The sequence below is a fragment of the Xyrauchen texanus genome, chromosome 14 (genome assembly GCF_025860055.1).
Source record: "Xyrauchen texanus isolate HMW12.3.18 chromosome 14, RBS_HiC_50CHRs, whole genome shotgun sequence".
NCBI lineage: Eukaryota > Metazoa > Chordata > Actinopteri > Cypriniformes > Catostomidae > Xyrauchen > Xyrauchen texanus.
The window spans coordinates 4,898,949-4,915,064 of record NC_068289.1 but is presented as its reverse complement, the minus strand read 5'-3'; the positions used below and the strand labels follow the sequence as shown (position 1 = coordinate 4,915,064).

Genomic DNA, 16,116 nt, shown 5'->3' with positions numbered 1-16,116 from the left:
GTCAAGCGCGTGTTTACATGGGAAAAACCCGGCAGCTTCTAAGGTGAACTGCTCTAAAATCTTTTTAATAAAATCAGTGAAAGTCTATGAAGTAATCATACTGGAGGGTTTAAAAGAAATGTGAATCTTGTATTTTGTTAAAGCACTTATAGAAATTATTCAGTTAAAAATTTTATTTAATCTATAAAGTTGTCTCACTAATGCCTTTGAGGTAGATGAACTTCTGGTTATGCATTATTGACACTTCCTGTGGGTCCTGCCTAGTGTCCCTGCGCAGATCATGCAAGTGTACTGGAATTGCACAGTCATGACATGAGTTGAAAGATTACATATACATTTGCACAAGGCTAAGAATGACCATTGCATATTAAAAACATTCACAGTGCTGTAGACTTGCCCCTCAGGCTTCCAATGTAATTTCGGTAAACACATTTTGTTTTTACGAACCGAGGGATGAGTCAAACAAAATTTCACTGGTAATTGACAATGTCGGTGGCATGAAGTTTGTACTGTAGATCTTAAGGTGATATGACCTGGAATTTTTCTTTAAAATATTTCCATTCCATTACAATCCAATAGAACCTAAGGAGAAGACACATCAAGCACTTAAAATTACCTAAAGACGCTCCAAATCCATTGCTGTAGAGGGATGCATGGTGGTCTACGTTCTCAGACACCTCTGACTTCTCATCGCCCACCCCACTCATTGCACTGGTAGAGCGGGAATGCTCCTTGCTGCGGCGTTGTGCTTGAACTGAAGTCAAGTAAAGTCATTTTTATTTGCATAGTGCTTTTCACAACACAGATTAAAAGCAGCTTTACAGAAAATTATGCTGTACTATCTGTTATGTCTCTCTTTGAGCAGTTTATGCTCAATGTTACAAACAGAGGCCAACATCACATTACCTCTTTTTTTAGCGACTGACTACAATAAAGGATGGCTTCAGATAAATATATGTCCGCAGTGTAAGATGACCTTTTAATGCAATGACAGCAAATACATTTTCTACCTGACATCATGTGAAGACTTCTGGACTGGATGTTGTCCTCGGCAGGGTCATAGTCAAAGACAGAACCAGGGTTTGTGCGCCATACACGCAGATCTGTGAGGAAAGGCAAACCAGTCTAGTGAAAATTATGTGGGAAATCATCAAAACTGCTTTAGTTTATGTGTTTCTATAAATTAATGTATAATTTATGTATTTAAAAAAACCCTACATATTTTTGTATTCACTTAAACCACAAGAATGAAAATCCAGGTAAAATATGGGTAGTGAACTTTTCTGTACCCAAAATACACAGTGTTTGGACAAAGATACAGAGGTTTGCTTGAATTATAAGTCCGGTCTGAACAGGACCAGGTGTATATATAAAACTGACCTGTGATGGTCTCTTGATCATGTTCCTCTGCACGTCTTCTCTCCATTTCCACCACACGTCTCTGGATGCCGCGGTAGTTGATGTCACTAAAGTCCTGGGTGTTCCTCTTTACACGCTCAGTTATGGGGTCACTGATGGTGGGAGTGAAGCTGCCTTTACTCTTCTCAAATTCCTGGTGGTATCTGACCTGGTAGGCCCAGCACACAGCAAAACATGAGTATATAAAGAATTTACAATCAGTTTAAACTAAAACAGCATGTGACATCAAGAATGCTGTCACTAAACTAAAACTATACATTAAAACCACACTTAAACGGTTGTTAAACTGAATATGATTTATTTTTTGCTTTTAGTTTAGTTGTATGCATATTCTTGTGTGGCTCATGGGTCATTCTTGGGGAAAAGTGCCATTTGTATGACCCCATGACAAACAACTCACATAGTTAACAGAATACTGTTAAAGGGATAGTTCACCCAAAAATTATAATTCTCTCATCATTCAATCACCCTCATGCCATTCCAAACTAAAATTAATTTCTTTCTTCTGTGGAACCCAAGTGAAGATATTTTGAAGAATGTATGAAGTTGTGACGAGGAGGAGGGCATGGCCGGCGCTGAGTCAACTAATCAGTGGGAGAGAGAGATAAAGGGGATCTGGAGATGCCGGTTCGAGAGAGAAACACGCAGCCACTCTGTGTGTGTGAGACTGTTCTACTGGTTCCCGCCTCCTACTTGCCCATCTTAAAACCTGTTACACTGGTGCTGAAACTCGGGAGGAGGGATGTGCTGTCGTGGAGTCCTCGCCGCTGCTGTCCGCCAGAGGACAGAGTCGCAGCCAGCCGCCAGGAGTAGGAGGAACTGCTGCCATCCGCTAGGAAGTGTAGGAGCCGTTCCGTCCACCAGGGATCAGAGGACTCACTGCCATTCGCCAGGGGAGGAGTGGCTGTCGTCTTCCAGAGTGGCTGAGGACCAGGCGGCGGCATGTCCAGGGACCAGTGAGCAAGTTTTTCTCTCCTCCGCTCTCTCTCTCTGTGTGTGTCTCTCCCGCTTGCCCTTTCCCCTCTCCCTCCTCTCGTCTCTCCCCAGGTTCCCAAGAGGCGAGGTGGACCATCGGCTGGCGGAACGGCTGGAAGGGCAGTATCTCCACCAAATGGCACCTGCCCTGAATCGGGTGGGGGAGGAGTGTGATGTGGAGGAGGGCGTGGCCAGGCCGTGCACGGCCGGCGCTGAGTCAACTAATCAGCAGGAGAGAGATAAAGGGGAGCCGGAGAAGCCAGTTCGAGAGAGAGAGAGAGACACATGCGACCTGTGTGTGTGTGTGTGTGTGTGTGTGTGTGTGTGTGTGTGTGTGTGTGTGTGTGTGTGTGCGTCTATGTGTTATGTTATGTTTCAGTTCTTTTATCTCATTTAAGTTATATTGACTGTTCTGCCGGTTCCCGTCTCCTCCTTGCCCATCCTGAACCCGTTACAGAGGTGGTTTTGTCCTTACAAGTCACTTCGGACCAAAAAGCACATAAAGGCATCATAAAAGTAATTGTCAGTAAAAAGTAATAGTCATAAAAGTCTGGTCAAGTTGGGCCAAATGTCAAGATTAATAGTGAATAAGAACTTACATTTTGGTCTGTTTCTCACCAGAAGTGATCATATTGCTTAAGAAGACGTGGAATATACCACTAGAATTGGATGGATTACTTTTACGCTATCTTTATATGATTTTTGGAGTTTGAAAGTTGATGATTTACATTTACCAACGACTTCCATTGTATGGACAAAAACATATTATACATTGGTCAAAATATCTTTGTGTTCCACAGAAGAAAAAGTAATACAAGTTTGGAACTGCATGAGGGCGAGTAAATGATTATCATTTTTGGGTGAACTATTCCTTTAACTGTTTCACATTATTTGATACAGTAGCCTTTGTTGAGGGTGTAATGCAAAGGAACATTTTAAATATATATTATTTTCATTTTTATTAAAATAAAATGTTTTTAATGTTTCATGCATTTTCAGAGAAAATGTCTTTGACCCTCATTTTCTGTTCAAACCAGCTATGCCGTGACATTCCTCCAAATAATAATGGTTTGATTTTTCTGACATAATGTTTAAGGTAGTATCATCATAATTGAATTGTATTTATACTTATCTCATCAACACTGTCAAAAATGTGCATCCCCTTGGGATACAATATATTGTCATTGGGGCAGTACCTTCAAAGGTACACACGCTGCACCCCCTACATGCCAATCGGTCTGTATTTGTACCTTATCTGTCACAAGGGTACAAAGAGAGAAGGACAGAGCGGGTGTACCTTTGAGAATACTGCCTCAGTGAAAAGCTTCTGTACCTCTAAAAGTAAAACATTTGCACATTTTCTTCTGACACTGAAGCCCAAATGTTCAACTATGCAATGGAGGAAAAAAAAAAAACATATTTTCACAGAAAAAAAAATGCATGAAGAATATTGACTGCAGATAATAATGTGTGGTGCTATTAGTCTGTTAAGGCTGATGTTCAACCCAGAAGCATTTTGAATGTAACAGGGTTGGCCCCCATAGAGTATAAAAATCCCAAAACATTAATAAATATAAAAGCAAATATAAGCTTACTCCAGAGATATTACGCTGGGTTTCTTTAACACGCCTCATCTCAGGGGTGTCCAGAACAAAAGCGGCCTTACCCTGCACCTGCTTACGGAAGCTGTCAGAATACAGGACCTGTACAAAAGACAGAATATCACAATCATATATTAGAAACCATATATATGATGATCAACTTTCAAGTCCCTGTGGAACCCACAGCAGGAAGTCAGCACATTAGAAAAACTATGTACATGAATACTACATAAATCAGCACACGGTTGGGTGTTATTGTGATTTAAGACAGATGAATTAGAAGGATCTTCAGAGGATGTGATGAAATGTAAGTGTGTTTGTCCCAAGATGAATGTATGTACTGTAAAATGGAACATCAGTGACAATGATCAGTTACAGCTATATGACGTGTTCAATTCAGCAAATGGGAGAACATAGTTAATATTATTAGCTTCCTAAGTGACATGAAAATGTTAGAGAGTTATGTTTTCATGAGGCACACACAATGGTGGACACGTGTCCTGAGGCTTTCAGTACCGAGCTAATTTGTACTTGGTTCCGTTTGACCCGCTCCATCTCTGGAGTGAATATCACAGGTGTTCCTTTAGCAGATGGGTCCTTATACAAAACCTACAGTAGAAAAGAACAGCGCCCCCCAAAAACAGTCAGACACAAAGCACTTGACATCCACTCCACTCAATTGTGTTTGGACAGCATAGTCACAACAAATGTCACACTCAACACACCATGAGTAGAGCTTATATCCCAAGGGTTAAAACAAAAGAGGAACCTGACCAACAAAAATGGGATACAAGAGCTCATTTGGTGTTGGTTTATGTCTTTTCAGAAAGGAAAAAGAAAGGTGTTACTCATGTTGGATTAGGAATCTATTTGAATTATCCTATACGTTTAAACTCACAGCAGAGAGGGGACCTAACTAGGAGTAGAATATGGTATGGTGAAATACATTAGATGAAATGAGGTTTAAGAAATAAGCTTAATATGTTTCATTTGCTTTTGCATCAATTATGGGTTTGTAAGAGCAGAAATGAAAAGAAAAGGATGACGGAAGAGCAAAGTTAATGGGGAATAAAGCCACTCTCAAGTAAACACTGTAGAGCTTCCACTACCGAGCTGATGTGCTTCTGATTCTCTCTGATGCGCTTAACTTCTGGGAGGTCCTGTATGGCCGTGCCTTGACCAAGCGAATCCTTGTATTTTATCTACCCAAACATGAATTTCAATGTAGAGACAGAACAAACACAGATAGCACAAACATGAACCCAAATAGCCACAGACCAAGCATGCTCAAATGACACAAATCAATATTATGTTGGTAAAGATCTGACATTGACAAATTGAAAATAAATATTACCTGCGTAGGTTTGTAAAAAGTTAAAGGGGTAGTTCATTCAAAAACAATTTTCATACAATTTTGCCCAACATCTTTTTTGTTTTAAATTCTATTTTAGGTGGACTATCCCTTTAACCAATAAACATTTAATAAATAATTATGGTTTGGTCCCTGATAATTTACAGTACATGAAAGAATCCTAAAAAGTATTGTTGAGAAATCGAGGAGAGCGCATTTTGTCACATGAGCTACATGAGAGTTCCCAATACTGTTATAAGTTATGGATTTGATGCAGGACGACAACTAGTATTAAACAGGTTTTCTTTAATGATGGCAGGACGAGGAGCGGGGAATGTTTCATGGTTCAGAATAAAGGGTCACACCGCAGTGTACCGTGCTAATTATTTGCTGATTGCGTTTAACTCTCTCCATCTCAGGGGTTCCTGATATGGCTGTTCCTCCTCCCAAATCTTCCTTGTATTGGATCTTTGTACATGTAGAGGCAATGGTGCAAAAAAAGTTACCAAAAAGCAAAAGTTAAAATAAACGTGAATACTTGGGAATATTCCGGGTTCAATACAAATTAAGGTCAGTCAACAGCAGAATGTTGATTAAAACAAAAAATCATTTTGACTCGTCCCTCCTTTTCTTAAAAAAAAAAAGCAAAAATCGAAATTCCAGAGAGGCACTTAAAATGGAAATTAATCGGGCCAATTTTTGGAGGGTTTACAGGCAGAAATGTGAAGCTTATAATGTTATAAATGCACTTACATTCATGTACTATTTGACCTGTAAAATTGTTTAAATCATAATTTTTACAGTTGTTTTAGGGTTTGTTTATATTACATAATCATGGCTAAGACGTTGTAAATTTAGACATAACTTTACACAGAAAGTAAGCGATTGTATCACACTAAAATCATGTTAACACACATATTGTTCATGTCTTGTGGCCATACTTTTGAAACGGTGAGTATTTTAACATTTATGGATTGGCCCCCATTCACTTCACTGGAGCCTCACTGGAACCCAGATTTATGCTTATTTTTGTATTCATTTTTTTAAAGAAAAGGACAGACTAGTCCGAAATGAACCCAGAATATTCCTGTATTGTACTTGTATTGAACCCAGAATATTCCTTTAAATCATATATCAGTATGTAAAAAAAAAAAAGAAACCTTAGGGTTAAAATAACAAAACATACAAAATACATGAAAACAAAAGAAATGTTGTAATGTAAAAGTTTAGAAAAATAACGAATAAATACGAAGAAAAAGATGGAAGGGGTAGTAATGTGGTTATCTGAGAAAAAATACATACAACTGTTCAAGAGGACATTTGGTTTATCTAGGGATGTTTATCTTATCTTAAGGGAAATGTGGAATGAGACTTTGAAGAATGATGAAGAATGATTTGGTTAAAGCACACAGTCTTCCTCATAGAGTCAGAAAATAACACTACCGAGCTGATGTTCTTCTGAGTCTGCCACACACGCTTCACTTCAGGAAGGTCGGGTATAGATATGCCTTGACCTAGTGAATCCCTGTATTTAATCTAATACATATTGCAGTTCAATTAAAGCATGAAAAAGTTGACAGGGTAAAAACAGCATTGAGCAACAGAGACCTGAGCTACTGTAACATAAATACAGAAATGGGAAGTATAGTAAAAGAGGGAAACAAATGAGTGGTTTTAACAGTGCCACACCACAAGTCTATTACTGGAACCTGTATTGTTATGCAGATGTATACATTTATGAACCATATAATGGAGGTTATTTTCTATTATACTAAATGATGGGAGTCGTGGCTATTTATCTCTCATTAGAAAGACAAGAAACATTACAATTCTTGATATTAGATGGTCTATATTAAAATGAATGTCTTTTTGATATTAAAGTTATTAAGATGCTGAAACAATTTTGATTAAAGGAAGCATTATCTGGGTGTTTTGGGGAGCTCCAAAGAGGAGCAGTGAGAATGGTAGAGTCACACCACAGTGTACCGTGCTAATAGCCTCCTGATTGCGTTTAACTCTCTCCATCTCAGGCGTTTCTGATATGGATGTTCCTTGCCCCAGCTCGTCCTTGTATTGGATCTTTAGGGTTGTACAAGCATAAGGAGGCATTAACATGTTTTGTTTTGTCTGTTGAGTTGAATGAAGTTTTCATGTTTTGTCTGGAGATTCTTCTGAATGTACACTAACAACACGGAACAGACTAAACATTTGAGAAATAACAGATAAACAAACAACATTTCAAACACATCTATGAAGACAGACACAAACTAGTTGAAACGTTCAAATCTGTAAATATAATAGTCTTGTAAATTGGTTAGCGCTGTTTAGAAAGTACAAGGTCAACAACATCAAGTTGATTACTATTAGTCTCGGCTTTGCTAGTTTGAAGTTAATGATAAGGTGATTTAAGGTCTGTTTAGGGCATCTGTATTTATACTATATAAAAAGAGCAGCATGTCAAGAATTGTTAACTTGTGGTTGCAGAGTAGAAAAAAAGAAAGGAAAAGGTGGGGTAATGCTAGAAATGAGAATAGAAAAAGGATTTGGTTAGAATTTAGGAAAAATATACTCAGTAAGCAGTAGGTACCGAGCTGAAATTCTTTGTATTTTCTTTAACACGAAGCATTTCAGGGGTGTCCTTTACTGCTGAAACTTTGCCCTTACTGTTTTTTAGGTCAATCTGGTACTGAAGCTAAAAAGAAAAGAGCACAAGGGCAGTTAAAAATGATATAAAAAAGGAACAAGAGAAAACTGTGCAACCAAAAATCATTGAAGAGAACTGAACTGTGTAAAATTAAAAATGACTATTGTAAGCCATATTACAAAAGCATGAAAAACGTGTAATCTCTTTATATGTAACCTGCCCATTCTGCCCTGTCTCCCAAGACAAATACTGTACATCATACATGAAAGACAGGGACCAAGGATGACAAAGCATAAAAAGACCACATTACAGCTAACAGGAACATAAAGCACTGTAATATGGACTGAACAGACATAGATACTTACGGTGCTGAAGTTCTTCTGGTTCTCACGCACTCTCTGCATCTCAGGAGTGTCAAAAACGGGCACATAGTGTGACATGGTCTTCTCAGCCTCCTCCTTGTACTTTTTCTATCAGGCAAAACACAAAGTCCCTAATATTGGAGTTTGCAAAACATTTCAGGTGTTCATGAGAGATCACACTTGAATAATCACACTCATCTTTTGAAAAACTCAAATAAAATGATTGGATAATAGCTTGTAGACATATGGTGACAGTATAACAATTTGCCACTTATCGATTAAGCAACCCTCATACCTGGCTCACAATATTCCTGATCTGCTGAGCGTGGAGGATGTCTGGGGTGTCAAGGACTGTGGTGTATGTGGCTCTGTCGTGCTCAGCTTCCTGCTTGTACTTGGACTGCAAAACATATTCACTTTAAAACATTAACATAATTGTTACAATGTTGGTGCTGATATTTTATATTTCCATCTGAAATGTGGATCTGATGGGTTGGAGATAATCTGTATACCTGACTGAGGATATCTGTGGCATTCTTTGCCCTTAAGAAGTCTGGGGTGTCAGTAGCCAAAGCCAGCATTCCTTTTCCCTTGATCTCTTGCTCCATTGATTTCTTGTATTCTCTCTGCAGAAATTAGGCAAACATTACCATACTCTTGCGATCATATCCATGTCTATCAGTAATTCATTTTTTTGCATTTTATATATTAGGACATTTCCTTGAGGGCTACAAATACAATAGTTACACATGGATATTGATAAGAAAATTAGCAAAGATTTAAGGTGAAGTGTGTAACTTTTTGTTTAGATATTTAATTTGTAAATAAATATTTTAAAATACCTTTTTCTATCCCTGTTTCACATGCAAAGACAACCATAAGAAGCCATTTGTAGTAGGTTTTGGTTGATAGTGCTGGGTAGATTACTTCTGAATTTTAATCTGGTACTGATTACAAATTACATGACTAAAATTGTAGTTAGTAATATAATCTCTTGGATTATATTTATTAGGTAATCTAATCTTAATGATTTTGGATTTCTTCTGAGCTAATTCTTGATTTGATTTGGATAAGATGGTACCATTTTGACATAATGTTGCTTAAATGCATTAAAAAAACCTTAATGAATGAAAATATGATGATTTATATGATTTGTGTGTGTGTGTGTGTGTGTGTGTGTGTTGTTTACTAACTACTACTGTGTGAAATAAATCCATGTTGTGTAACCAATCAGTCAATCAATGTACCTTTTTAAAACAGAGTACAAATGCAATTTGCAAAACTAATACTAACTTTACCACTCTAATTCAATCGGTTTGGCATTTATGTGTAGATTAATGCTCCATCTTCAGTCAAATTATAGCCACTTGGCTGATTGCTCTTATCAGGTTTCTGTATGCAATTATACATATATTGGTTTAGAATGATTTTTTTTTAAATAATTATAGGGATCAATAAATTATGAACAATTTATAGCAGTTGCCGGATTAATATTTAATCAAGTAATCTATGAAAAGTAACTGTAATTTTATTGAGTACTTTTTCTCCCCAATTTGGAATGCCAAATTTGGAATGCGCTCTAAATCCTTGTGGTGGCTCAGTGACTCGCCTCAATCCGGGTGGAGGTTGCCTCTGAATCTGAGATGTCAATCCGCAAATTTGATCACATGGCTTGCTGAGCACAATAAACAACTCACCATGTGCCCCACGGAGACCAAACTACATTATAGAGACTACGAGGAGGTTTCCCCATGTGACTCTACCCTCCCTAGCTACCGGGCCAATATGGATGCTTTGGAGACCTGGCAGGAGTCATGATAATGAGTATTTTCAAATGTAATTTAATCTAATTGCAAGGACTTGATATTGGAAATTTGATTACGTAATCCACATCACATGTAATCCGTTACTACCCAGCACTGGTGGTTGACTTTGTAAAGAGTACAAACACTGTGGTTCTTCAGCACTTTCAAAACATTGCTCTGTCTAAGCGGTCCAACTTCTTGCGATACCAATGGTTTCATCAGAAAATGGAAGATGGGGTCAGAACAAAAAAGCTGGTATCAGTGTTTGGGAAACATGTTTGAAGTCAATGATTATTTTTGCAATTCCTTTTGGTGCCACTAAAGGCACAGAATTACACACTTCACCTTTAAGAAAAATACATTAGGGGACATTAACATCAGAGCTGTGGAGAAAAACAAGAGAATCCAAAAAGAAGTGAGTGCATTTAGCACAGCAAAGACGAAATGACATTTAGTGGGAGTCTCAGCAGGATGAGCAGACTTGCTTGACCAAACCTGGTTAAATGGTGCATCAGGGGTAATGTCCATTAGGGCAATTAGTGATGTCAAGCAAGAGGCAAATGGACCAATTGCTGCTGGATTAGTTTTTTGAGGAGGAAGTGGAGATGTGGGAGAGGACTACAGGTAAGATAATTCAGCTTCAGCTTTTGCAATCCTACCTCACTCAGGATCTGAGTAGCATTCTTTGCTCTCAGTAACTCAGGAGTTTCCTCCAGGACTGTAAGCCCTTTACCCTTCACCCCTTCCTCTAGATCCTTCCTGTACTCTTTCTACAGGGCGGAGAAGAACAGAAATACTGCAGACACAGAGCAAGGCACAGACACAGACACAGTACTGGGTGCAGTACTGCTGTCACCAACATCCAAGCATTTGCTCTGGGTTTATCAAAGTCACGTCAAATCTAAGATAGTCAAATAAAAAATAATCAAGGTGCACATTGTATTTATAACATAAAAGGATATGTGAACTGCTCCATTATTTTAAGTCACTTTGACCCAGAAACACATTTTGGGTTTTATGTTCTAAAGTAAAACGAAAGTCTAATTTAAATTATTACATCTTGGCAACTGTTTGGACAGAAATATAATAATTTTATCAACAGAAATTAAGACACTCTTTTTTACACGTATGTAACCGGTCCTGGTTGCCCTGCTCCGAATGTGACTCGAACCGATGTCTCCGACGTGGAAGGTGGGTGTGCTAACAAGGAGGCTAAAGGCTACAGCCTCTAGCGTCAGTCGTTAGTGCACCTCTTGAGGTCAGGAGAGTGAGGTTTACACACTGCACAGCTATCTAACGGCTCCCATTACACTCACCCCCCCTAAACCTCACTCCCATCCGGGTCACGGCACCAAAACGGTCTTGTTCTACCCGCTCCATACGGGACTCAAACCGACGTCTCCGGCGTGGGAGGCGGGTGCTCTAACAAGGAGGCTAAACACTGCTAAACACTACACTGCACAGCTATCTAACAGCTGGCTCCCGTTATACGTAAGTGTTTCTGGGTTAAAGTAACTTAAGATGATGGAGCGGCTCATAAATAAACTTGATTCTTTGCACAAGATTCCATTTACATAAATAATTGTAATTTCTTGCCCAGAGCAAAGGCACTGGTGAATTTGAAATTATAGAAACCTATACAATATTTATCAAAGACATCACAGGCAACAATATACACAAAAACAATAACTGAGACTCCTTAAGATTTATGCTCATTCTGTAGCAGCATTCAAATGGTTGTAAAGCCAAACCAAGACCTAAACAGGTTATTTTACAAAAGGAAAATATGCATGCTTGTATTAATTTAAGTATAGTACAATTGGAAGGAGGTATAGAAAACCAAAAGATTTCACCATAAAAGATTTGACACACAAAAGCATCACACACTGGAAGGGGAAGGGAATTACTGAGAGTGTATTAAATCGGGAGGGGGTCATGCATACTAACCATAGGCTACTTGGGTGTGACCGGAAACTTCAAAGACACTCATGTAAGGATTATAACATGTTTGTGGTCTTAGTATTATTACCAAGATGGGAGAAGAAGGGTATAAAGACCACATTTTACCTCACTAGCAATTTTCGTAGCGTGTCTGACATGTATCATGGCAGGGGTGACCTCCAACCCAGAGAGGTTTTTTCCTTTCATTGACTCCTCAAAGTCCCTCTTATACTCTTTCTATCCACCGCAAAGATAGAAGAGTGAGAGATACATGAAGCTTCAGGAATAAAGCTCTAGTCTCTGCATATTACCATGGTTACACCGATTCCTCAATCGATGAATGTGTCATTCTTACAGATGATAATATTTAGATCATCTTGATGTTTACTTAAACTGTTTCTCCCACATCACATCAGTGAGATTTACAGTAAAATTATAGAGTCATAAATACATGACAAACATAAATGCATACCATAAATCCATGGGTCAAGGATGGAAATTGTGGCTTCCTGTTACTTACCGTTGTTACAATATTTGCATCCACATAAAAGCACACACTGTTTGAATTTCACTAAGCAGTTCAAGTCATTCACATAGGGTTACAAAGAATACCTGAGCAGAGCATATACACTGCCATTTGTTTTGCATTGTTGAGGTAACATACACTGCCTGGCCAAAAACATAAGCGCCATTTGGATTTAAATCTGCAGATACTAAAGAGCCTATAATTGGATCATTATTGCAGTGATTGATACGTTTCAGCTGGCAACAATTCTTTTAATCCTAACTGATGCAGTGTGTAGCTTCTCATTTCTTCAACAACCATGTCAGAAGACGTATCCCATAGTCGTGGAAAAGATGTTACTGTGTTTCAGAAGGGGCCTGCATCAAGCCAAAAAACTTCTAAGCAGATTGCTGAAATCACTGCATTTGGGTTAAGAACTGTCCATCGCATTATTTAAACCTGGAAGGATAGTGGTGAACCGTCAGCTTCGCGGAAGAAATGTGGTCAGAAAAAAATCTTGAATGATCGTGATCGGAGATCATTAAAATACTTGAAGTCTCATCATAAAAAAACGACAGTAGAACTCACAGATATGTTTAATAGTGAAAATAAGAGCATTTCCGCATGCACAATGCTACGAGAATTTACAGGATTGGTATTAAAGAGTTGTGTAGCCACAAGAATGCCACTTGTTAGTGAGGGTTGTTAGAAAAAAACGACTTAAATTTGCTAGGGAGCATAAAGATTAAACTGTGGCGCAATGGAAAAAAAGTAATGTGGTCTGATGTGTCCAGATTTACCCTATACCAAAGCGATGGGCGCGTCAGGATAAGAAGGGAAGCACATGAAGCAATGCACCCATCATGCATAGTGCCCACTGTACAAGCCTCTGGAGGCAGTGTTATGATCTGGGGTTGCTTCAGTTGGTCAGGTCTAGTCTCAGCAACGTTATGTGGCAATAAGATGTAGTCATCTGACCACCTGAATGTACTGAATGACCAGGTTATCCCATCAATGGATATTTTCTTCCCTGACGGCACAGGCATGTTCCAGGATGACAATGCCAAGACTCATCGGGCTCAAATTGCGAGCATGAGGAATCATTATCGCACATGAAATGGCCACCACAGAGTCCTGAACTTAATCCCATTGAATGTCTTTGGGATGTGCAGGAGAAGACTTTGCAGAGTGGTTTGACTCTCCTGTCATCAATAGTAGACCTCGGCCAAAAATGTATGCAACTCTGGATTTAAATAAATGTTGTGATGTTGCATAAGGTTGTCGAAACAATGCCATGACAAATGTGTGCCGTAATCAAAGCTAAAGGTGGTCCAACGAAATATTAGAGTATGCAACCTTTTTATTTGTTTTTGCCAGGCAGTATACATTAAGCTTTAACAGCTGATGTTTAGCAGCAATATTTACCTGACTTTGCAGATGTTGAGCCTCCTTAGCAGTCACATAAATGGGTGTCTCAAAGTCTAGCATGGCTTTGCCTCTTTCTCTCTCATATTTTTCCTTATACTTCACCTATAGTCAGAAAAAAACCCAAAAGTGAAGAACACACAAAGTGAGAAGCAGATGCTAAGAAAAGGAACTGAACCAATCTCTTTAATTGTTGACTGAAAAATGACTTTGCTTCATATGCATACAGTTCTCAATCATTTATAACTTTTTAGTTGAGTATGTGCTGTACTTTAATGTAGATGTGGAATAATCTGACATATAATGTTGCTAAGCACTAGGACTCCTGGAAAAGAGTTAACTATAGTCTCAAAAGAAGTTCTTAAATATTACACACACAAAAAGTTCACGTAAAGTTGTTTTATGGGACAAACTAACCCAAACAAATACAAATTCAAATGGTGAATACCTCTACAGTATTTTAGCTGCACAAGATAGAAAGGCTGATGAAAGAATGAAATAAACAGGTCAAGCATGTGCACAGGAAAACAGATGATGTCAGCTGGATCGGCTGTGGAAAACTCCAGAACTGTATGTGACTTACGTGACTCTGAAGCTCTGAGGCCTCTTTGTGGTGAAGCTGCTCAGGTGTGTCGGATATCATATGGTAGTGACCCCTACTCTCCTCAAACTTCTTCTTGTACTGGTACTAAGGAGGAACGCCCAATAAAGCAGCTCAATATAACAACTTCAATCCAATGAGCTGAGCTTCATCTCTCCAATGTCAAGATGGCCAAAAAGAATGAATAGCCAAAAATAATAAAAAATGCAAGCGTGGACAAAAAAGGAAGACAAGACTGACGGCTGTTATGTTTACGTAATTCACGTAAAGAAAACTGCATATTGAAATAATGACACAGATAATAGAATGTACAACAAGCTAGCTAAAATATTTTCACAACATATAGCTTTAAATATTCTGGAAAAATTGATTCGTATACTGAAATAATACTGAATGTATGAAGCTTATTTTTCATGTTAAAACAGATGAGGAAATATTTAAGACTAAGTCAAATCTAATATCACTCTGATTCATATGTACATAACAAAATGGAAATTATTAAGAAAGATCATTAGGAAAAAAAAGAGTAAAAAGAGAGAAAGAGGTTAAAAAGAATTATGGGGGAATGATGTTAAAGAAAAAAATTGAAAAAAGCACCCAAAGATGAGATGTTAGCGTGCAGTGGCTTTAGCACAGCACTAAGGTCATGGGTGGATGAGAGCAAAAAAAAAAAAAAAAAAAAAAAAAAAAAAAAAAAAATGAAAACATTCTAATGCTAGTACTAATAACATGTTAAAGCCAAGGATGATGAGGGTCACTACCAAATGATAGCCTGGAATGATGAGTAAACAGATGATGGATGTGATAGTTGCAAAGTCATTGTTAAATTATAGTGTGTAAGATAAAGCTGTGTAGATAAGAGGGAAATGAGGCCGTTTGGAGAACTCTTACATCACTGGACAGCTTGCTGGTGCTCAGGTTGTGCAGCATGGACAGGGACTCTGCCATGTCCGTAACAGGTTTGTGAATCTTCTTTAGGTCACCTTTGTACTTCACCTGCATGAAAGAGCCATGCAAAAAAAAAACATTATGAGTTGATGTCAAATTTAATCTATCCATTTACATAACAATTTTAAAATTCCTTGATATTTCTAGGTTTTCCATGACTGTGGAACATAACGTGTTTTTTAAAGTGACTTAATCTTGACTTGGCTTGAGCACCTCGCTTGCAAGTTCATTAGCATCCTTCAGAGTTTGATAAATCTTGCTGTTCTTCAAGTCATACTGTGGTTTCTTTCCTTTCATCTCTTCAAACTTCTCCTTGTACTTCACCTTTTGGGAAAGAACAGTGGCAATTTTAATTGTGGTCATGTGTGACATGTTCTCTGGGATCATGTGAGCCAAAATGCTTGCAAATGCTTACAGAAATCAATTCTGTATCAACCGTATGATTTCATGCAATCATCAGTGGAAAGAAAGTGTTACAAACGTAAAAGAAACTCGTAACAACAGGTAGTCAGTTGGGTCTAATAGAGTATGACACAAGT

The 16,116-nt window shown here is 38.3% G+C and overlaps 1 protein-coding gene across 18 annotated transcripts in view; it reads right to left on the bottom strand.

Moving 5' to 3' along the window:
- neb (nebulin) overlaps window positions 1-16,116 on the bottom strand; it is a 72,203-nt gene that overhangs the window by 1,920 nt on the left and 54,167 nt on the right. For 7 of the 18 annotated variants that reach the window (XM_052142026.1, XM_052142027.1, XM_052142041.1 and 4 more), the window contains 19 exons: window positions 15,791-15,901; window positions 15,521-15,625; window positions 14,612-14,716; window positions 14,029-14,133; window positions 12,225-12,335; window positions 10,817-10,927; window positions 8,865-8,978; window positions 8,648-8,752; window positions 8,356-8,460; window positions 7,934-8,038; window positions 7,333-7,425; window positions 6,790-6,882; window positions 5,722-5,814; window positions 5,105-5,197; window positions 4,512-4,604; window positions 3,990-4,097; window positions 1,381-1,567; window positions 1,011-1,103; window positions 617-754 (listed from right to left, as the gene is read on the bottom strand). In XM_052142026.1, the coding sequence (XP_051997986.1) occupies window positions 617-754; window positions 1,011-1,103; window positions 1,381-1,567; window positions 3,990-4,097; window positions 4,512-4,604; window positions 5,105-5,197; window positions 5,722-5,814; window positions 6,790-6,882; window positions 7,333-7,425; window positions 7,934-8,038; window positions 8,356-8,460; window positions 8,648-8,752; window positions 8,865-8,978; window positions 10,817-10,927; window positions 12,225-12,335; window positions 14,029-14,133; window positions 14,612-14,716; window positions 15,521-15,625; window positions 15,791-15,901 (2,068 nt within the window). The remainder of the gene's footprint in view (window positions 1-616; window positions 755-1,010; window positions 1,104-1,380; window positions 1,568-3,989; window positions 4,098-4,511; window positions 4,605-5,104; window positions 5,198-5,721; window positions 5,815-6,789; window positions 6,883-7,332; window positions 7,426-7,933; window positions 8,039-8,355; window positions 8,461-8,647; window positions 8,753-8,864; window positions 8,979-10,816; window positions 10,928-12,224; window positions 12,336-14,028; window positions 14,134-14,611; window positions 14,717-15,520; window positions 15,626-15,790; window positions 15,902-16,116) is intronic. The other 11 variants (XM_052142028.1, XM_052142029.1, XM_052142030.1 and 8 more) reach the window with 11 other exon arrangements.